General features: G+C 39.9%; 1 protein-coding gene across 1 annotated transcript in view; it reads left to right on the plus strand.

Moving 5' to 3' along the window:
• The window catches only part of LOC138795177 (collagen alpha-1(XIX) chain-like), a 384,669-nt gene that overhangs the window by 187,100 nt on the left and 178,156 nt on the right, over positions 1-19,413 (plus strand). The window contains exon 11 of the mRNA XM_069974170.1: positions 7,093-7,137. Within this exon, the coding sequence (XP_069830271.1) occupies positions 7,093-7,137 (45 nt within the window). The remainder of the gene's footprint in view (positions 1-7,092; positions 7,138-19,413) is intronic.

Here is a 19,413-nt window from a genome sequence, read left to right on the forward strand (position 1 = left end):
ACTGTGTAGGCATTATTACTTTTGAGTTATATTTAAAGGGCTTCTCTTATCTCAACTAATATAGTTAAAATTTTAGAACTTGTCATGTTAAATATTTTTGCAAATTAATTCATTTATCCTTCTCCTGATACGCCCCCTTATGCTCTGCATTGTTAAAATCTTGATGTCTAGGTTATGTATGTGTATATTAGATTGTTGGTCGGTAACCTAGACTACAAGCGATCAACAAAGGGAGAAAAAGGGCAGTCATATCAGGAGGCAAGTTTGCTAAATTAATGTATTTTCAAAAATAATAACTGGAGGAGCCCTACAAGTTTACCTATGTTAGCTGAGATGGGAGTACTCCTTAATCCCTTCCTGCATTAGTATGTAGCAGCACGTTTTAAAGTGGGAAGGGACCGTGACCCACTCTAAACCGCGTGGCTCCCGGCTTCTATCAGCAGCCAGGCCACCACGGCAAATAGCCAGCACGGCCGATCGATGCTCCATTAACCATTTAAATGCCACTGTCAAAACTGACAGCAGCATTTAAATGGCTATGAATAGCCATAGCGGCTGGATTGCCCACCCCCCTTCTGCGATGCAATCGTGAGGGAGCAACCCATTGTACCTGCAGGGACGGGAGGCAGCTCTGCAATGGCGCTGATCCCGGTTCAGCACTGCTTTACTATGGGCCAGCAGACCAGAGTAATCCAGTGCTAATTAAATAGATCAATGCAGTACATAGCTCTTGCATTGATCTTTATGTTAAATCAGTTAAGTGTACACTGGCACCCCCTAGTGGGGTTAAAAGTTAATCTAATAAAAAAAAATTAGTAGTAAGTAGTAGTAATAATAAAAAATATCATCCTATAATAAAAGTTTAAATCCCCCCCTTTTCCAATTTTATAAATAAAAATGACATGGGTATACCTGACACATAACATAACATAAGTCAGATCTCCAGATGCCACCTCCATATCTTACAAGCCTTCAGCACCTATGTCCTGGTGCCCATTGTTAACAGATTTGGGCCCAGTTCCTAGCAACCCAGTCTTTTCGCCTTCAATCTGACACTCCACTGAATTAACCTCTGAATGAACCTTTGTTCAGTTATTTAGATCAAATCTGCTGCGGATCTGCACCATCAAATCCGCTGTGATATGGTACATGTGAAGCTACCCTAATACCCCTTAACTTAGTGACAGCCTACTCCAAGCTCTGAAGCTAAGACCCTTTAGCCCTAACCCAGAAACCACCCTCCTTCTCTATCACACTCTGCACACCTTATTAGGCTGCCTCTTGAGGTACAACTTATCACATTGTGCCTTCAATTAAAACATGGATTTCCTTTTTCACAGCAAGTAGAACAGCACTTTCAGTACCATGCTGTTTCACAGCTGTCATCTGCTCCAGCTGTATTCATATATAGGCTCTAGCCTATTTATAAGTGCATATAGGGTCACAGCGAAGACAAGGAGGGTCTCAGAATAGCATCCAGTGGTGTATTTTATGCAGTCCATCATAAATACCCAAGATTTCGGTGGATGCAACCGCATGTGTTTGCTTGCCAAAGGCGCTTGTATCTGCTGGAAAGTTGCGTATTTATCGTGGACTGAATAAAATACATCACTGGATGCTATTCTGAGACCCTCCTTGTTTTTGCTGCGACCCTATCTGGGCTGTTGAATTGGGGTATTCTATCCTCATTGTCTCTTACAAAGTTGAAGTGCCCGGTGCTGGCAGATTCTCCTTCCAGCATTGTGACCAGCATCAAAACTATAATTTTCCTACCCACATCTTCCAAAGGACACTCTTCCAACCAGCTGACCATGTGGTATAGTATGGATGTGTCACTAAATACAATAGTTTATCAGCTACATAATGTTTCTACAACAGAAAAAGATTGTTTACATAGGGTATTACACTATTAGGCCATGTTCACACTATTTGTAACACCGACCATTCTATGACTCACTTCTATGCCGGATCACAGAATGGCCAGTGTTACTGAAGATCATCCCGGCAGATACTGCATTACCGGCCGGATGATCTTCACTTTTGGTGAATTTGGATGTGGGCGCACACGGTTCGAATTCGGCGGGTCCAATTTGGCGCTGTAAACAATGGAGCGTGTGGCCGGAGCCGCACGCTCCATTGTGTGAACTGACAGGTTTACATTACTAGCTGCAGCTATTCAATGACGTCAGTTTTACCTGCGGCCGGAGAGAATCCTGGCAGGAGCGTATAATATGTGTATACGCTCCGACTGGGATTCCATTAATTTAAATAGAACGTATGTGTTGTATAAATCACGGCCGTTGTTGCAAATTGCAACAACGGCAGTGATTTATACAAAACATATGTTGCGTGAACATGGCCTTAGGCTATGTTCACATGCTGTGCAAACGTCGTCTATTCCGCCGTTAACAGCCATTGTTTAACACTACCTATGGCCAGAATGGCCGTTGTTTGTACAGCGTGTGAACATAGCCTAAGGCTGTGTTCACACGCCGTACTTCTTCTGAAAAGAACGCCCGTTGTTCTCAGTTAAAACAACCGCATTCTTTTTATAATGCGATGATTTGCATTGAAGTCAATGCAAACAACAGCCATTGTTTAACACAATGTATTCAACCATGGCTATTGTTTGGCTACGGTCATCAAAATAATGTTCATATCATTGTCATTCATTTCCGACCATTGTCCATAGACTTCAATGCAATTTTTAATTTAAAACAACAACCGTTCTTGGATACTCAAAACAATGGCCATTGTTTTAAGCGTCAAATAATGGCCATTGCTTATACATAGTGGGAACATAGCCTAACATATATCACAATAATAGAGGCAGACATCTGAGTCATATAATAAAGTAAACATTTAATGAAACATACCTGCGGGGGGGAAAGAAACAAGATACATTATGTTTACCGACCTTAGATACACACATCTAAGATTGATTTTCATTCGTCTTGTTCTAGTTAATTTGTAGAGATGCCACTTTACATAATGTTCAGTTTAACCTATGAAAGAAAAAAAATCTGCTTAATGTAGATTGCAATGTCATTTGTTATCTGTAAAAAATCTTATGCGTATGCATCTGTATGGCTAAAAATACTCATGTATTATAAATGCTAGTCACAAAATATTCATCACCCGCGTGCTCACCACTACTTGATATAATGCGGGCAGAATCTGCTCTGGGATGTCTGGTTGGAAATATACATGTACAAGTTATGAATAATGCTAGGAATCAGGATAATGTTAAGAAAGGCCAAGTCTCTTGGTTAATATGAAAAATGATGCGAGGCTGCGAGGATTTTTGTGTGTAACAAGGGTCGGAGTACTTGACAGTATATTGCTCTCTGTGTATGTTACTTTAATACAGGAAAATGTTCTCAGAAGATATGATTACTGTACTAAGTATATAGTGCAGAGAGACTAAAGGAGAATTGGTATTTTATTGTTACTGCTGTTTATTTCCTGGCAGCAGCACCAGATTCTTTCCCTGTATTATATTGCCTGATAAGCTATGCAGTTATCAATTGTTCTGCATGTTCACACATCGTAAATTTCCAATAAATAACGGCCGTTGCAACACCGGCCGCTATTTATTGAAAATTAAAACTACATTCTTTCCTTTGGAGTCCTGCCCTTAGTGTATACACTCTACATACACTCCGGACAGGATTCTATGCGGCCGCATAGAAAATTTACATGTCAGTTTTGTGCAGCCGCTATTCATTAAATTGCGGTCACATAAAACTGACAGTGCAGACAATGTAAAGTGCAGCTCTGGCTTGCACTTTACATTGTCTACTATGTTGATTTGCAATGCCAGCGCATTCCAATATTGTTTATATAATTATTTTATTTTATTTTTATTTATTTTTTTGCTAATTTTAATTGCATCATTGTATGATAAATTTTCAGAAACTTGGACTTGGGTGATGTTGATGTTGGGTGATGTTCTGAATCCAGAATAGTAATAGAAATTCATTTAATTTTTATGTGTTTATGTAATTTGTAAGAAATAAAAAACAATGAAGCAGTCTTATTATTTTGTATTATAAATTATCGTAAAATATTAAGTTGAACCATTGCAACACCGCAACAAATGTTTAATGCCCTTACAGTGCCACAGTAGGGGAAATGATGCATTACATAGTTCCTTTTTAATTCAAGGGATCCTCTATGGTGGAAGGCACTCTTTGTAGCTGTCCTCCACTCTTCCTAATAAGTGAGAATTCTACTCAGTTTCTGAATAGGGTTGTCTAGACATGAAACTTTTTCAGGTACTGCAAAAATAAAAAATGAAGCATACTTACCTTCCTTGATCCCCTTTGTTGCCATTCTTACAGCTTAAAGTGAATTTACCCTTAGGTACATTGATTTGTGTTTCATATGAACAGATCAGCGCTGGTGCGGGGATACCAGTGCTACAGTCCTTTCTTTGAACCACGGCGCTGATCTACCAGCTAGACATGAAGCACTGGGGGTGGGCCGCCAGCCCCTAGTGTGACAATCTCTCCTCCCCTCTGCTACACTCGAAATAAAATTAATTTGTCACACTGGGGGCCGGTGAGCCCAGCCCCAGTGCTTCATGCCTGGCCAGTGCTTGTTAATAGATCAATGCCGTGTGCAGGAACCCGACAGCAGTTAAAAAAAGGACTGCGACACCGGCATCGCTGTGACAGCGCCAGTCTGTTCATGTAAAAAACACTTAACGAAGTATCTAGTGGTACATTCACTTTCTTGTCTCCAGTGCTTTCCCCTTCTTTCTTCCTGCAACGACATGCCAACTCTAAAGGCCAGTGATTGGCTGAGCAGGCAACTTCTGCAGTGTTAGCGCTTTTTGTTTATTCTTACATCAGTGATGTGCCAAGGACTGGGAGCTGTCAGATACAGTGGTGGGGGAAACAGGTGAGTATGCTTTAATTTATATTTTTGAAGCCCCTGGAGTGCCCAATACATTTCCTCTAATGCGATATTTTAAATCTGATTTTCTAAACTAGACATTTACTTTAATTAGGCAAATTGTGATCTTCAAATTCTTCAGATTTCCACATTTTGGCCATCCTTGTTTTAAATAACACTCGTTCAGGTTCTTGACCCCCATTAGTCAGGTTTTATACTAATGCACTCTCTATTGCAAGTTTAATTAATTCACCAGTAAGCTCCATGTTAACAAGAAGGCTTAGCAGTGAAAGCTTATGATGGTGTTGTATAGGAAGTCTGTGCTATAAAAAGGAATTGCTGGTTGGATTTTATGCATTCTTTAAAATTGTAGTTCATGTCATGGGCCCTTTTCCTTATTTTTTTCCCCCCTGTTTTCGAGAATTATGGTAACCCATGCCACATCACTGCAGTTAAAATGATGTCTCTTCCATCTGTACCCAGGCTAATGAATATGTAATCAGTGTTTAGGCCGCTGTACTTTCTAGGAGATGCAGTATATCCCAGGACAGTTTTATTAAGAAAAACCTCTCTGGCTAATCCTACATAGGTTTAACAACTTGCTTATCAAAAATAAATAAAAATACAAGAACAATGTATAATACTTGGATTATGTGTGTGTTCTGAAATGTGTATGATTTTAGAGAGTGTTGTAAATACACATTAAATTGTCTAGAGAACTGTGACTTTTAATGTTTGTATTATTAAAGGGGTATTCAGAAGACTCAAATTATTATTAGTATGAGTTGTTATTATTATTTTATTATTTTTTGCTAATACATTTCCTTAAAGTGACTCTGTACCCACAATCTGACCCTGAACTGCTTGTACCTTCGGATAGCTGCTTTTAATCCAAGATCTGTCCTGGGGTCCGTTCGGCAGGTGATTCAGTCATTGTCCTTAAAAACAACTTTTAAACTGGCCGTGGCCTAGATTGTGTATGCATTAGACTTGCACAACCTCTCTGTCCCTTCTCCCCGCCCTCCTCATCATTAGGAATGCTCCAGGCAGATTTTCTCTGTGTCAGCACGGCACATGGGCTGGATCGTTAAGGCACCTGTGCAATGTTCAGACAGGAAAAAATGTTCTAGGGGCACTCCTAATTATGAAGATGCAAAGGCATAGCTACTCCAGGCCACACCAGTTGTTTTTTTAGAACAATAACTGAATCACCTGCCGAACGGACTCCAGGACAGATCTCGGATTAAAAGCAGCTATCTGAAGGTACAAGTGTTTCGAGAGAGACAGATTGTGGGTACAGAGTCGCTTTACAGTGAATGTACCATCAGGTTTTGTGTACCATTGGGATTTGAACATCAATGGATCGGCGCCGGCATTGGTGGTGAGGTCCTTTTTTTGAACCGCAACCCAGTTCCCACGCACGGCGCTGGTCTATTCCCGAGCTCGCGGCACTGGGGCAGGCCTGCTGGCACACATTGGGACCATCTCCCCTCTGTTACACGGCTCCATTAAAATCGATGAAGCCATGTCAAAGAGGAGAGGCAGTCTATTCCCCCAGTGCCCATGCCGGGCCGATGCTTGGGAATAGGCCCCCTTTTTTGAATCAGGCAGCTTTTAAAAAAAGGAATCCGGCATCATCAACGTAAAAAATACCAAAGCCTTGTACATGATGGTACATTCGCTTTAACAAAGTTACATTACTTTATATTACTTTATTAAAATAAGTGTGTATGCTATCACCACTCGCTCTGCTAGAAACTATTAGTAATGTTAGCAATCACTGCTCACAGTGAAGAGGCTTCCACTCTGCAATAGCAATGGGCAGAAAAAGTCCCACCTAATCTGTTCTCTGGCCTGACACTTCCTTTCTTTGGCCATGTTGGGTGGTAAGTTTCAAGGGGGAGGGGGTCAGGTGCACATTGTGGGCTGCCCGATGTTACGACGATATGGGCATCTATTATACATTGTGTACAGATGTGGTTTTGCAATGCTCGCAACATGCACCTGCCCCCCTCTTATCTAGAAAATGATAATCTGGCATGGCCTAAGAGAAATGTGCAGCATCGGAGAGCAGACATAGTGGAGGAGCTTTTTTTGCTCTCTGGGTAAGAGATAATTGATGAAGCAATTTCTATTCCTCTTATAACATGTTATTTTATATTTCTATATTTAATTATAATTTTTTTTTATTAGGGGGAAAGAGGTTTTGAAGGGCTTCCTGGCACAGATGGTCCCAAGGTAAGGATATAATATCTTCTGTGTGCTTAATTCTAAAGTCATAGATACAATTTACTGATATTAAGAAAACTTCATATCACTTTAAGCACATTACTCTGACACACATCACTCGAAGTGCACTTGAATGAGATAGAATATTGGAGCACTAAAGAACAACTTTTTTCTGCAAAGGTATACAACTAGGCAGTATGGATTTTAAATGATCAGTAAAAAAAGTGTGAATTGCCATTGCTAAGTCATCCCAATATGGAATCTACTCTTTGGGAAAGGGGGGAGCTAAAGGGGTGTTCCCAACTTGAAGAGTTATTCCCGATTCACAGGATGAGGGATAACAAGTTGATCTATGGTGGTCTGATTGCTGGAACCCCCTTTGATCACAAAAATAAAGGAGTGCAAAGCCAATACTCCATTCATGAATTCTCCCTTCTTAATTCTCCAGTGACAGCGGCAGCCATAGTTGCAGAAATGCAATTATAAAGCAGTCATAGTGACCAATAGTTATGTAAACCAGTGTCGCCATAACAGTGATATGACGTCCCATCCGATGGGATCCCATAACAGTAAAATCGCAGTGTTTCTTTAATATGATCGTATCAGTATATCTATAGTAAAAAAATCATAGAGCTACCGATAACATGCAACACAGAACATAAGAAAGAGATGATTCATGCATTACTAGTCTATGTGGCACTTAGTCATAAGAGTCATGAGATTACAATTAAGGGTCTTATTAGACTTAGCGATTTTTAACGATTAACGATAAATGATCGCAAATTATATTGTTTATCATTAACCTAAAGTGGTTAAACATATTACACAGAACAATAGTCGTTAGTTACGATAGTTGCAACAATTGTTACTACGATCGCTTACTCCATCTGGTCCCAGCAACAAAAATTAAGGATGTGCATTTACACTGTACGATTAGTGAATGAATGCGGAACTATAGCGAACAAATGTGGAATTACAGTGAATGATTAGCAAACAATTAACAATGATTTTATGGTCAGATCTAAATCAACGATCAGCAAAACATGAACGATTTTTCGATCATTGCCTGCAATTACACAGGACGATTATTGTTTAAATTTGAATGATATAACGATTTTCCACACGATAATCATCCCATGTAATAGGGCCCTAAGAGCCAGACAGGCTTAAAACACAATATTTTCGTATTACCTTCTTAGAATTCCTCCATGCACCATCTTTCAGAAGTGAGATGGTTACCAATCCTTCTTTTAACCCCTAGACGCACCAGGACGTTACTGTACGTCCTGGGGTCGCTAGGAGAGTTTAGAAGGGGGTCACGCAGCGACCCCGCTCTGAACCGCTGCGATCCCGGCTGCTATATACAGCCCGGGAACGCGGCTATTAGTGAGTATGGTCCGATCGCCCACTAATTAGGCATTTAGATGCAGCTGTCAAAGTTGAAAGCTGCATCTAAATGCTTGCTGTCCCCCATCGTTGGTGGTATAGTGGCGAGATGCCCCTCGCTATGTGATTGCAAAGGAGCGATCCCCGCATCTGTACTGGGCCAGGGTCTGCACCGTAATGGCGCTGATCCTGGCTCGCCATTCTATCGCTTTTGGCTGCAGCAGCTGAAAACAATAGAACAATGATCTCATAGATCTATGCAGTATATCCATACTGCATTGATCTCAATGAGAGATCAGTGTAGTGATACTAGAAGTCCCCCAGAGGGACTTCTAGTGTGTGTGCCAAAAAAAAAAAAAAAAAATTACACATGCATAATCACCTGAACTGTTAAATTATCATATTCCTGATCTTGCACGGTAAACGGTGTAAGCGCAAAAAAATTCCAAAGTGCAAAATTGGTCGCATCAAATCTGGAAAAATTGTAATAAAAAGCGATCAAAAAGTCGCATGTATGCAAACAAGGTATCAATAGGCACCTCGTACAGCCCCATAGACTAAAGGATAAAAGCGCTATAAGCATGGTAATAGAGCAATTTTAAAGAACATATATTTAAAAAAAAAGATTTAAATTTTCTAAAAACAATCAAATAAAATAAAAGTTATACAAGTTACATATCTTCGTAATCATACTGACTTGAGGAACATATATAAGAAGTCAGTTTTATTCTAGGGCGAATGGCATAAAAACAAATCCATTTTGCCACACATATAATTTTTTTCTGGTTTCACTGCATATTTTAGGCAATAATTACATCTGCCATTGCAAAGTAACATTAGTGGCGCAAAAAATAAGGGCTCATCTGGGTCTCTAGGTAAAAAAATGCACGCGCTATGGCCTTATATACACGAGGAGGAAAAAAGGAAAGCGCAGAAATGAAAACTGGCTGTGTCCCCTAAGGGTTAAAATCCCCTTGTCACCCATCTTTTATGAGGGTCTATGTAACCAAATCATACAGGTTTATAGGAATCTGAATGTACAGGGACGCTTTGAGTTGGTAAGAACAGATATACTCCTATAAATTCATCCATGCAAAATATAGATAAATATCAACTGCAGCTGTGAACCTTAGGTCTGGTTAGATTAGACTTGTTTCTCCCTAATAACTTGGCAAACAATCTGCAGACTTTGAGCAATTCACATTTTCCTAAGGGTATTATCATGTTGATGTGTAAACTTCATACAAGCAAATAGACAATGCAAAGCTAAACAGCTTTGGCAGTTTATGCTAAATGTATTGTGGTTTAATTAAAATATTTTCTTCTGGAATACATCATTGCAATAGCTATTTCCCACATTTTCCTAGTGCTCCACGTAATGCAATTAATAAACTGTTATGTCACAACAGAATAACAGAGAAGATTTATGGAAGATACAAAGGGTGACACCAACAGACTTTGACTGGTACTACACCAAGGAACATTTGATTTTATGCATTTTGGTAGAATCTTTAAGTTAAAATTGAAGCACAAAGGGGCAGGGGGAGCATAGTTAGCCCATACGTTTTTTTTACATTCTTGGCCATCTACACAGTAGCAGGAACTCATTAAGCACAGTGTGCATGAGCGCATATATGTACAGTAGGTGGTTATCATTTGTACAATATCTGTGGCTAGAGAATATGTTCACGCAATGTTAAAAGAAACAGAAAAGGCATCCACTTTTTCTATTTAAAAAGACGCCTGCATTAAAGTCAATGGAATGACGGATGTCCAATCCAGTGTATTAAATAACAGACGTTGTCTGCGCCGACGTCGAAATAATGATCATGTCAATTATTTTCGGACATCTTTTGCAAACAGCGGACAATATTTTTTAGTAGTGCACACAGGTTTTCTTTTTCACCATCCTTTTAACGTCTTTACTATTAAATTCAATGGACTTCAATTAAAAAAACATCCAAAGGCCTTATTCACGCATGGTTCCAAAAATTGTCTGTGGTCGTGAATTCGCAACCACAGACAATTTTTTATGGGATGTGTGAATGTAGCCAAAGGCCAATTACTCCACCTAAACTAGAATAATGTACCAACAGCCCTCATTGCACTGGCGGGCGGCCAAACAGCAAAATGATGGACGTCATTTTTTCTTTTCAAAAACGGAGAGGTAAAAACATAGTGGGAACACAGGGATAAAGCAGATCTCTCTCTTCTAATTGCAGTCCACGTTTAAAAGTTTAAATTGATTTTATTTATTTATGCCTTTCTCTGGGTTGGGAAAATACCCATTAAGGCTGCATTCACACGTAACAGATCCGCAGCGGGTTTCTTGCTGCGAATTAGCAGCGAGACCCGCTATGGATCCCTGCCCTGTACACCCTATGGGCAGACAAACTTGCAGCGAGATGCACATCCCGCCGTGAGTATGTCCGCAGCCCGCCCCGTTAACCCCGTTAACTTCACCTGGTCCCTGCTCTGGCTTGCTTCGGGGGTTCCCGGCACGTCCCGCTTGGCCAATCAGTGCGCTGCCCCACCGCAGCGCACTGATTGGCTGAGCGGGACGTAAGGACACTGGGAGCCCCGAAGCAAGCCGGAGCAGGAAACAGGCGAAGTATACGCTCCAGTGGTGGGGGCATTAACGGGGTGGGCTGCGGACATACTCGCAGCGGGATGTGCATCCTGCTATGAGTTTGTCTGCCCATAGGGTGTACAGGGCAAGTATCCGTGAGAAACCTGCTGCAGATCCGTTACGTGTGAACGCAGCCTAAGGCTATGTTCATACGCTGTAAAAGAACCGGCCGTTCTGGGAATGGCCAGTCTCTGCAAAGATCATCCCGGCCAGATGATCTTTCCGTCCACAGTGTTCTGATGCGGGCGCATCAGTGCGCGCCCGCTTCAGAACTCTCATAGCACACAATGAAGCAAGCGACCGGAGCCGCTCGCTTCATTGTGTGAACTGACAGGTCTTTCTGCCTGAATTCATGCGGCCTCAGAAAACTGGTATGTCAGTTCTTTGCGGCCCCGCAAGGGATCCCGACCGGAGTGTATACGATTTGTATATGCTCCGGCCGGGATCCCATAGAAGAATAGGCAGTGTTCCACACCGCTGTGTGAACATAGCCTAAGGGTGCACATTATAACAGCTGGTCCATCGATTAGTTTTAAAGTCAGTTTTAACTGATTGGGAAAAGGAAGGGAAGGGGGCACAATTTTCCTGATAGGGAACAAAAAATACCATGCCCGGCACCTGTGCTATATGCACAATGAGTGGCAGCAAAACAAGTAAATTTCGAGTGAACCCATTCTTTATCTTGCAGGGGTCACATTAGGATTTCTTCTCAGGTTTCCATTTACCTAAATCCCTGACAAACTCTGCAGAGTTTTCCTGCAACAACAGGATAATCAATTTAGTGCTGAAATCCAGCAGCGACTTCTGTTTTTATTTTCTCTGTAGTACATTGTTATTTTTTTCCCCTGTCTCTCAGCAAATGCTTCTTTTATTCTGTCTTATTCTATAGTACTTGCTAAGTAACATGTCTGCATTCCTTGTTTCACATTTGTTTCTATTTTTTTAAAAAAAATAATAAAAAAATCCCCCTATATCTTGAGCTAGGTCAGCTTGTTCTCTACTCTGAATTTGTGTGAAGATGTACTTCCCAGAAATAATATCGAGCTGTCCTTCACAATCTCACCATTTGCTTGTTACAGAGTGTTTCTACAGAGTGTCAGCTTCTGCTGCCTCAAGTTCCCCAGCGAGTAAACATCCGGGTATTGCAATAGTTTTATCAGCGATATTGGTGTCCTCAAGAGGTCTAGACTTTCAGCAACACATGGTCAAGGCAGTGTGATTGATGTTAATAGTAGCAATCACGGCCCTGTACCTTGGGATGCTCAAGATCTGCTATATATAGATATATCACAGATTTATGTTGAGCCGCTTCATCTATATTTAATAGATAAATCTTTCTTTACCTCATTGTGAAGACTGCAGTCATGTTAAATAGAGCAACATGCTCTTTATTTTTGCCCCCAATGGCCCCGTCTGTGACATGTTCTTTTTCCCTTTTTTCAGATTCCTTTATGTTCTCCATAAATCTGTCTTGACTAAGAGTAGAGAGAAGCTTTTATGATGGATTTAGCCTGTCTTATGTATATAAAAGTTATTCGGTATAAATTGATGTAAACAAAATAAATAAATAAACAAACAAACAAATCAAATAGAAAATAAAATGGTAAATATAGATTTCGGTTGTGGTAAGGGCAGCAGAACAATGCATTTATAAGTGCTGTACATGATTGAATATGTTTTTTTTTTAACAATGACCTACTGTGGCTCCCTTGTACTATAGCTTGCTCTCGTTATTATATACAGTGAATGTTATCACCCGACTTTGCACAAATTTTATTGAAAAAAAAAGAAAATGACAAGGTACATGCAAGATTTACAAAGTACAGTAGGGTGAGGGGCATGGGAGGGAGATATACAACATTGATATCAACATCTGAGTGGGGTGGGGGATAACCAATAAAACATAACATACAACATGGGTGGTGCACGGATGTTCATAAGTTCTTCCAATAGTTATATATAGGCAGTCCAAGGAGTTATGTATCCAAGGCGAGGAGGTTAGGTGAGGAGAGGTAAAAGGTTACATCTTCCAAGTTCGCATATACGACCCATATGTAAGTTTGTCTATGCAGATCTGAGATATAGAGGGGTCAGGGGGGTTCCCATGGGGTCTTTACTAGTAAGCATTGGGGAAGAGAAACACCATATAGTAGCATGTGTATATATATATATAATTTCAGTGGGGGGGGGCTAAGCCACTGGGAGAGGGGTTAGTCTTATTCTGATATGTCAGCCAAGGTGACCAGACTAGTCAGCTCCTCCATTCTACAGATCTTATTTAGTCTGTTGGTCCATTTCACTCGGGAGGTGAATCACTAATAACACAATAAGATAACATAAGATAAGATAATAGTCCCACCATGGGGAAATTTAGTGGGATAAGGAGTTCAGCTGCAGTTACCATATGGGTAGCAAGGGACGTCTTAAGAGAGCTTGAAATTTTTGCAAGGAAACGTAGTAGGACGATTTGGGCTGAGAGGGTAAAGGAGGTGGAATAATCTGTATTTATTGTTTTTTCCACTTCCTGCCAGTAGTCCACCATATGTGGGAAAGAGATCCAATGTCCCGGTGACAGTGCCAGCATTCTTTTGAGGATGACAGGCCCATATGGAAGAGGAGTTCTGGAGTTTTGTACCAGCGAGTTAAGAGCTTATAATGATTCTCTTGCAGTTTTACGCAGCAGGAAAAGCCATGAGCATTTCCCAGAATCATCTTCTGATCAGCGTCCAAAAGCTAAATCCCCAGCTCCTTTTACCAAGTAATTAGGAATGGTGGAATATGAGGAGCAGTCTCAAGTAAAAGTTTTGAGTGAAAGTAAGAGAGGCTTGGTTTGGTCTCCGCTCTGGAGAGGCAAGTCTTCTCCAACCACTGTAATTCTCTTTTTGCTCTATGGGTCTTTAGGAACGCTATACACATCTGTTTCATTTGAAGGAGTTGTAAAAGATTCAGGTTATGTGGTGACACCAGGGATTGGATATGTTGATCAGTAGGAGCAGTACGGGGGGAAACAGTGGTCAAAGGAGACCCGTTATATTTACTCAATGAAGATGAATAAATTTACTCCACACATGTAAAGTACCTTTGTATAAGTGTAATATGGGAGACCCAAGGTCTCCATTGTTTGCATAAAAAGTCTTGAGTGTTTTATCTCTTTACCATAGTCATAATATATAAAATTATGGGCATTATATAGGTATGGAGTAAGCTCTTACAGCCCATCCAGGACAAAAAAAACGTATTTGGTAGGAGGAGAGAAGCTGAGAGACCTTGGATAGGAGGGGTTTAACATTCAAGTAACAAAGGGAGTCTAAGGAGGGGGGATATTAATTTCTAGATATTTTAAAGAGTGGTCCGGCCACTGGAACGTTGAAGCGTTTTTAAGACAGGCAGCCTAGGATTTCATGAGGGTGACGTTTAGTATTTCAGATTTATTGTAATTAGCTTTGAAATTAGAAAGGGCCAAATTCAGTGAGTTTTTTTTTGTATATGGGACAGTGATTGGTTGGTTATGGGGTTGGTTATGAGTAATAAAATGTCATCGGCAAAGCTGCTCCTATGTGCGTCTGGTAGCCTATATGCAGCCCTTTAATGCAGATGTTTTGTTGTAAGCTCTGTAGGAGTGTTTCCATGACCAGGACATACAAGGTAGGGGATAGCGGGCAGCCCTGTGGGGTACCATTTTTTGGGGGGAAGGGGGGGGGGGATAAAATTCCATTGACTTTCACTTTTGCAGTAGGTTTGGAATAAAGGGTTAATATTGCAGATATAAATTTAGGAGGGAGGCCAATTTTTTTTAAGGGTCCTGAAATCCCAGGCTTCTCTTCCCTTGACAAACCTGGTTTGCTCTGTGAGTAGGAGGCACGGTTGCAGATTGCTCAGCCTTTTGACAAGTAGTTTTGTCACAAATTAATTATTTAAGAAATATCAGGTTACTTTATATAACATGACACCCTAACAAAGGTGTAAATAGAGTCTTGTACTGTGTGTAGTTACTTAAGAGGGCCATATAGAGAGAGGATTTCATCATCTGCTTATAGTCTAATTTTATGGACAGTTAAAGGGGTTGGCCACTTTATAGTAAAATTGTTCAGTGTACATCATTAGTAAGTGTACTCACAACACCTACCGAAAGCAGCTCCCTGTGGACTGTACCTCATAGAGCTAATATCAGACTCCCCTTTTCCAGGCTGTGCTGTCCTGCTCTGTGGTAATTCTGTCCATAAGATGGCCAACATAGAGGAGCATGTGACCACTTGTGACATTGGGGGTGGGACCTGGTCACATGCTCCTCCATGTCAGCCATAAAATAAAAGTATTATCTTGTGCACGTAAGAACCACACTGACAGGTTGCAGGGCCATAGCGGATCTTGTTTATTCAAAGATGGCAAGCAGTATGTACATTTTCAAGGAGGGTATTCCTCTACTAAAGCTTGTGTCATTCTTTAATTGGCTGAGGTACAAAAAAAAAAAGCATTTTTATATTCCTTCTTTTAGATTTTTCTAGAGTTTCCAGTTAGTTTTATAATATTCACCAAAGACTGACAAACCATAATTTACTTTAACATATTCACTAATTGCCGAGCACACCATATGAAGCAATTATAAAAATGTAGGGAAAAAATTACCATTCATAATGATTTGGATGTGACATTTGGTACATATGTTACTACCAATTATTAAAACACATATCTTCCTTTTTTATATGGAAAAGCATCTAAATACTCAAGAGACTAGATTTAACATTTATCTGTGACACAAGCCTTTTCAGAGTTATAATGTACTGCCTCTTTAAAACCTCATCTGCTATCTATAGATCTCTATTTTTCAGTGTTCCAATCCTTTTTAGTTTCTGTTTCCACAATGGAGAGGTCATAGATTAAATAGAAAGTTTGGATACAGATAGTGGGTTAGGGTCTTTTACAAAGGTGGTATTGTTCCTTCACATTAGAAATCTTAAAATAGAGGACATATATTTGGTACTTTGGAAATTACTACATATAATATCGAGAATCGTTTTATGTTTCTAAAAATGGGATGGAAATGTTTATTAGGAATGTAAAGGAAATATAATACAAAAAATCTAAGAAAAAATATAAAAAAAAAAAGAAACATGGATCATAATTCTTTAGTTCCACACAAAATAAGATTAATATGGCGAAAGCAGAAACTTTCTTGAAATAGAGACAGTGCCAGTAAAAGAAGTTTAACTTTATTTTCCTGATGAAATTACCAATAAGACAAAATGCACCTTGGTACATAACATATACAGAAATGTTTTTATCTCCTATCAAAGGGATTTTTTTCTTCTTACAACATGATGACTTATTGCTAGGAGATTCCATCACTTTTTGACTGGTGGAGGTCCAAACTCTACGACCCCAACTGATCCTCACACTGAAGGGATTACAACACTGGTGTAACATTTCAAATGAAAATGAAAAAACTTCAACTTCACATGGTGCGTTTAAAAATATTAGAAATTTATTTTAAGAACATGAATTTAAAATTATGGATATCCAAGTATAACTCCAACGCTTTTCAGAGCATAAGCTCCTTAATCATGGCTTAAGGAGCTTATGAGCTAAAAAGCATTGGTGTTATACTTGGATATCCATGTTTTTAGAATACATTTTTGATATTTTTAAATGCACCAGTTGGAGCTTGACATTTTTTCATTTTCATTTGGATACATTATCGGACGGGAGTTAGCCCATGACAACCGCTCTCCACCGGTGGCATGAAGCTTTTATTACACAGAAGGGTGACCTGACAAATCTGTATACATTGTTCTTCGATACTGGTTTACCACTGTAGCCCCTTCTATGTTTTCATTGTATAGCGGCATTCCCAGCTTTGTATGGAACTGTTTAAATTGAGTTAAATGGGGTAACATTGCAGTTCCCTGCAAAGAACGTGGCCAGTGCTCTTTTGTGCTGGGAAAAGTGAAGATGGAGATGCAGAGCTAGGTCGGCACTGTGTCCCCTTTACTCTCAGGATCAGTGAGGGTCCCAGAGGTTGACCATTATCATAGAGTGATTGAGTACCCTAGAAATATTAAACTGAGAACTAGTTTTATAGATGAAATAAGCTCCTGTTACTAATTCAGTGACCAATGCCTATAGTTATGTCATGCTCTTAATATGATATTATATTATCACACTAATAACACATGTAACTACAGTAGGAGGTGTTCTGTAATAGCACAACAATATACAAACTTTTTACACATGATGAGATGCATGACCTGAGAACCTAAAGAAGATGCAATTCTGCAACAGCATGTTTACACAACAATATGATCATACGTATTGGCAGGAGTTACCTATATAGATTACAGCTGATCTAGTTCTTTGTGTGAAAACATTTCATGCTCTACCTCTTTTGGGAACAACACTATGTAAGTTTTTTTTTTAAATAAGTGTTGCTGACCCTGATGCTCAGAGCTTTCTATTCTCTATCTCTGGAAAAATAGGAAATACTTACTAAGCCAATTACTGATCAGAAGACCAATTACTGATCTCAAGGAGACCAGCCAAAGAAGACACTGTCAGGTGCTGGTTAAAGCACTCAATACAGTAAAATTCTATATGCAATCTCTCCTGGGAAAGATCAGTGCTGCTCCACACTGATGAGGGGCAACACCCTGAAACAGCTGTCTGTGGAAGGATACATGGCTTTGGTATCTCCACAGTCATATCATGAGACTCGTAATTGAGTTGACTGAAGGGACCACTTACTATGGTGCTCTTAATATGGATGGTTTACCGGAACCATCTGTTTGCTAGGTCCTTCCCGTAAGGGATATCAGACTAGTTCTGTGTTTAGAGACTCGTAACTTTTCTATATTGATGTGTCCTAGGATTGCACTGTATTGAGCACCTTAACCAGCAGCTGGCAGTGTTTTCTTTGGCTGGTCTTCCTGAGATCAGTGATCTGTTTGCCGTATTGGTCTACTAGGTATTGTTTCCACCTAGCCAGAATCCTGCTCCACACTGATGACAGGCAATACCCCAAAACAAATGTCTGAGGATGGATACCTGGCTTCGGCAATTCCCTGGTCATATCATCAGACTCGTAATTAAGTTGGATACTGAACACTTAATATAATGGTTTTGGTGGTCTCCGTACAGGAACCATCCCATCCCATCCGACTAGTCCCGCGTTTTGAGACTTGTAACTGAGGTTCTAAAGGGTCTTTTTGCATATTGTTTACAAGACTGACCCATTTTAGGCAGTGATTGGCTGAGCAGCCATTTTCTATGTGTTGGGGCACACGATAGGAGGCTCTATTTAGCAGGAACAGCATTGTCATAATGTCACCAGCAGTAATCGAAGGAAAATGAGCACATGTACAGTATATACATTTTCTCCCACTATCCCAAGCACATTTGTATACAAAAATATATATCTGGAGAACCCTTAAAATGGTCAAACTAGCACTGACTGCTGGGACTAGGAAATACTGATTTTTTTTCTATAGTCTTAGTATTATTTCATAATTTAAAATGTGTATACTCATAGCATTTCCCATACGATGTGTATTTTATGCAAAACATGCAAATTGCATAAAGGATTTTAAACTTGAGACTGTGTTCTGAGAATAGCAAACACAGCATCAGTCTGATAAAATGTTTCCTGAGAGTTATGTTGACATCTTAGCAGCTGAATGTACCAGGAAGCCACATCGACCAAAAAACTTAGAATTATGCAACCAAGCAAACAGCTGCTTGAAAGCCTAGAACTATTTGATAGTTCAAAATCTATGCACCCTAAGGCATTAAACTAGAATCTTACATGTAACAAATGCTACTGGATCAGTGTACGGTTCAGCAAGTAAATAGAAACCTTTTTGTAAGGAATTTATATTCATGTTATGTTATGTCATTGTCTGTGGATTGGGACATGCTATGTGCATTATATATGGGGGAGGGGCATTTTATTTACTGCAAATAAAACTCTAAGATATTATATTCCAACAGTCTATGTTCTATGTACAATCAATTCACATGATCCACATAAACATGGGAACCCATTCCAAAAAAAGAAGGATACAAGTTATATTACTTCTTATCTGTAATCTAATATTCCTAAGGCTATGTACACACAACGTATCTTTCCGTAAAAGTACGGCTGTTGTTACAATCGACAACAATGGCCGGACTATTCACGAAAAGATACGTTGCCTTGTGCTCTATGGGATCTCAGCCAGAGTGTATACACATGTCAGTTTTTTGCGGCCGCTATTCAGTGAATAGTGGCCGCAGAAGAC

Source organism: Dendropsophus ebraccatus, chromosome 6 (genome assembly GCF_027789765.1).
Source record: "Dendropsophus ebraccatus isolate aDenEbr1 chromosome 6, aDenEbr1.pat, whole genome shotgun sequence".
NCBI classification, from domain to species: Eukaryota; Metazoa; Chordata; class Amphibia; order Anura; family Hylidae; genus Dendropsophus; species Dendropsophus ebraccatus.